At 48.4% G+C, this 3,436-nt stretch overlaps 1 protein-coding gene across 1 annotated transcript; it reads left to right on the top strand.

Annotated features, from left to right (window-relative positions):
* The first annotated feature begins 235 nt into the window (after positions 1 to 235).
* On the top strand, positions 236 to 1,653 carry LOC102003392 (WAP four-disulfide core domain protein 10A). The gene is made up of 2 exons (XM_005392420.1): positions 236 to 402; positions 1,338 to 1,653. The coding sequence occupies exons 1-2, from the start codon at positions 300 to 302 to the stop codon at positions 1,484 to 1,486; spliced, it is 252 nt and encodes an 83-aa protein (XP_005392477.1). The 5' UTR covers positions 236 to 299; the 3' UTR covers positions 1,487 to 1,653.
* The last annotated feature ends 1,783 nt before the right edge of the window (positions 1,654 to 3,436 follow it).

The following is a 3,436-nucleotide window of genomic DNA, read 5'->3' as shown; positions in this document are numbered from 1 at the left end:
AGAGAAACAAATAAACTGCATATTTCACAAAAGGCATTTCATTAGCAATAAGAGAGGGCTGATCCTGTGAGAGGATGACATCCCTGCAGGAGCCCAGTCCCTCCCAAGGGCTGGATAAGGGGCAGGCAAAGAGCGGAAACAAGAACTTTCTTGTGCCTCCCTCGTCTGACCAGCAGAGGCAGCAAGGAGCGGAGGAGAATTTCCTTTTTTTTTTTTCTTGCCTTCCCTCCCCACATTCACCTCTGAGAGGAGACTGCGGCATCCGAGCCGGGCTTAGGCTTGTGGCTGTGGTCCGAATTATGCCATCCCAAGTTCTGCTGCCCACCCTGCTTCTCTGCATGCTGCTGCTGTCCATGCAGACCCAAGGAGGCCACCGGGAACGAGAACGGAAGAGCACGCAGAGTAGGTGACGGGCTGCATGGGTATGCAGGGTGGTGGGAAGGAGAGACTGCCCAGTCTGTAGAGTTCATGGGACGTGATACTTCTCTACACACCGAGCTCTGCTCACAGCTTTGTACACTCTGGGTTGTAACAACCCACAGCCCTCCATTACCCAGGCCTGTGATAGGCAGTGGGATAGGGAAGGACTCACACACACTTCCATTCCAACAATTCAGAAACAAATGGTACATACTTTGGTGAAAGGTGCACCAGGATTGAGAACCTAACAGGAAGGTAAGGTAATTACTCTCTAACTTATGCACATTTGTAAAGGGCAATATCCAGAGGTTTACGGGGATGGCTGAGGGTGATGAAATGGGCATAGGCGTAGAAAGAAAGGACTTTGTGGGGTGTACAGAGCCAACACAGAGTGATCATTAGAGGCAGCAGGGGGTTGGTGGGAGAAGGGAAACTGCTGAGGGACTGGAATGCTGGACACAGTGATGGTAAAGAGAAGAAAAAGAGGCAAGAAGCCAGTTCATCTTTCTCTCTGGATTCTGAAAATTCTAGAGAGTGGGGAGGGTTTGAAAGATGTCTTGGGCTTCTTTGAGCTCTCCACATCAGAGTGTACATCACATAAGGGCTACCTCACATGATCCTAGGTATTTCAGGTTCATCTTCATCTCTGCCAAGACCATGCCTAATAGGCCTAATAGGGGAGAGATGGTCCAGAAGCCCAGACACTTAGATCCATAGAGAAAGTGAGAAGGTAACAGGGAGAACATAGGATTTAAGATTATACTGGTCACAAGGATATGATAAGGGGCCCAAAGAAAGTTCCCAGCAAAGTCGAGAAGTGTCATCAACGGGGCCTGGGTTCTGGGAGGAGTTTTAAGCTTGAGAAGGTTGCTTTCTAATTAGCTGCTTCCACTTACCCTGCTCCTGCTCCTTTTCAGGTACACAACCAATCCCCAAAATCAAGACCTGTGCGAATCTACCTGAATTTTATCAGTGCAACCGCCAATGTGAAGCTAACCAAGACTGTCAAGCAAATAACATATGCTGCTCAGCCTTCTGTGGGAACATTTGCATGAGCCTCCTGTGAGTGGGAGGCAGGCTGTGCTTCCTGCTCCCCACAGTCCTCCACTCCCAATCTGAGCGCACATCAGAGGCATGAGAACCTTAAAATCAAGTGTGCAAGAATGTGAACAAGAAGGCTGCCCTCCCCATTGTTTGCACCCCCTACCCCTGTTAAATAAACCAGGATAAATGCCCCAGGATTTGTCTCTTATACTCCTGCCGCTGCTGTCACTGAGAACCCAGCACAGCCCCCTCATGTGCCTGCCCTTCTCTGCACCAGTCTCCACTCTCTTCCTGGTCTCACTTTTTCTCCATTTCTTTCCTGGCCCACACAGTCCTCCAGCCATGGGAGGGTCAGCCTGTGTGGGTTTGCTCACTGAACCAGTTCTCCCAAGGAGAAAACTGCTTATGGGTAGTACCCGCCGATGCCAAGGAGAACATTCCTCACTCTGGAGTAGAAGGACGGGGTGAAGCCTGAGATAGGAAAGGGCAGAATTTTGAGCTGGAAAAGAAGCTGCCCCAGGACTTCTTTTTCCACTTTAGCCCTGCTCTCCCTTGCCCTGTTCTCCCCAGTCTCCTTCTGAGGTTCAGATTAGTGTTTCTTTACAATGAGGATAATGAATCCAGGGAAATTAAGTGTTAGGCTCTTGTTCAAAGAGAACGAGAGGGTATTATGTGACCAGAGGATGACCTTTCCACTGAATTCCCTTTTTGCTCACTTCTCTCTATTGCCTGAGTCCTGAGATGCACTTGTGCATGCCTGCACAAACCACAAACTTCATCCTATCCATCACCAACTATTGTGGCCACTCCCACGTTGGGGCCTGTGTTGGTGGTTGGGACTGAGACTCCAGTGCCTCCCATTAAATGAATGTTTCCTACTTTTCCCAATACTCTTCCCTATGGTCTCATTATCTTTCCTTTTGATTCAGGAGAACACCAAAGAGGGAGAAGCAGGTGGTTCATGCTGCTATACTAAGGATTACTAGGCACATGGTGGCTATGGATCTTGCCCATATTTTATTTTTAGTCCATGAAAATCAACCCCTGGGGTACAGATTCTCTCCTACTCAGGGAATCACAACTTCTCTGACATGGTCCTGGGGTACATTCAGGGCTGGATCGCATGCTAATGCATTAGTCAGCTTCACATTACTACTACAATGTGCTTGAATGCATTAGTCAGTTTTCCCATCGCTGAGACAAAACACCCAACACATACAGTTTAAAGGATTGTTTGGCTCACAGTTTCCAGTGCGTTCACTCCAAAGCTGGCTGGTTCCAAGGCAATAAAGGGCATGGTGGAGGGGCATGGAAGAAGACAACTACTCACTTCGTCTTAGCCAAGAGGCAGAGAGAGAAAGGAGGAGCTGGGGACAAGAATGCACTCTTCTAGGTCATGCCCCAAGTGACCCCCTTCTTGGGCCCTACTCCTAAGAGCATACTCAGCTACTGAACTCATTAGTTGATGAATCCACTCTTTGGGAACATTTCAGATCTAAACCATAGCACTAAAGCAATTAACTTAGTAGAAAAAATATTATTTAACTCATAGCTTAGAGCAGTGATGATGAGCCTATGGCGCATGTGCTTCAGTGGGCTGTCTGTATCACTGAAAGCTCTGAAAGGTTGGCCATCACTGGCTTAGCGGCTCAAGTCCAAGATGAGTAAGCACACTGGTTTTGAGCCTCTGACACAGGTGTCAGAGCAACCGATAACATCATGACCCCAAAAGTAGACAAGAGAACAGGCTATTTCCCACAATTCCCTTCAGCAGATTCCCCCTGTGGCTTAAAGGACCTCTCACCAGCCCTCACCCTTAAAAGTCCACAGAAGTTTACAATAGTACCATCTTGGGGGACCAAACCTTTAATACACAGATACTGGGGGGCACTCATCCAAACCACAGCAGTGGCCAACTGGGACATGGCACCAAATGTGAAGAGAATTCAGACACTTAAGCCATGCCCATGGG

Source organism: Chinchilla lanigera, unplaced genomic scaffold, assembly GCF_000276665.1.
Source record: "Chinchilla lanigera isolate Chin_1 unplaced genomic scaffold, ChiLan1.0 scaffold00044, whole genome shotgun sequence".
NCBI lineage: Eukaryota > Metazoa > Chordata > Mammalia > Rodentia > Chinchillidae > Chinchilla > Chinchilla lanigera.
This window is presented reverse-complemented; position numbering and strand designations above follow the sequence as displayed.

Excerpts from the sequence above, each read along its gene's own strand:
- LOC102003392 (XM_005392420.1), top strand. The coding sequence starts at position 300 with ATGCCATCCCAAGTTCTGCTGCCCACCCTGCTTCTCTGCATGCTGCTG. Across the intron at positions 403-1,337 it reads AGAACGGAAGAGCACGCAGA|GTACACAACCAATCCCCAAA; the intron begins GTAGGTGACGGG and ends GCTCCTTTTCAG.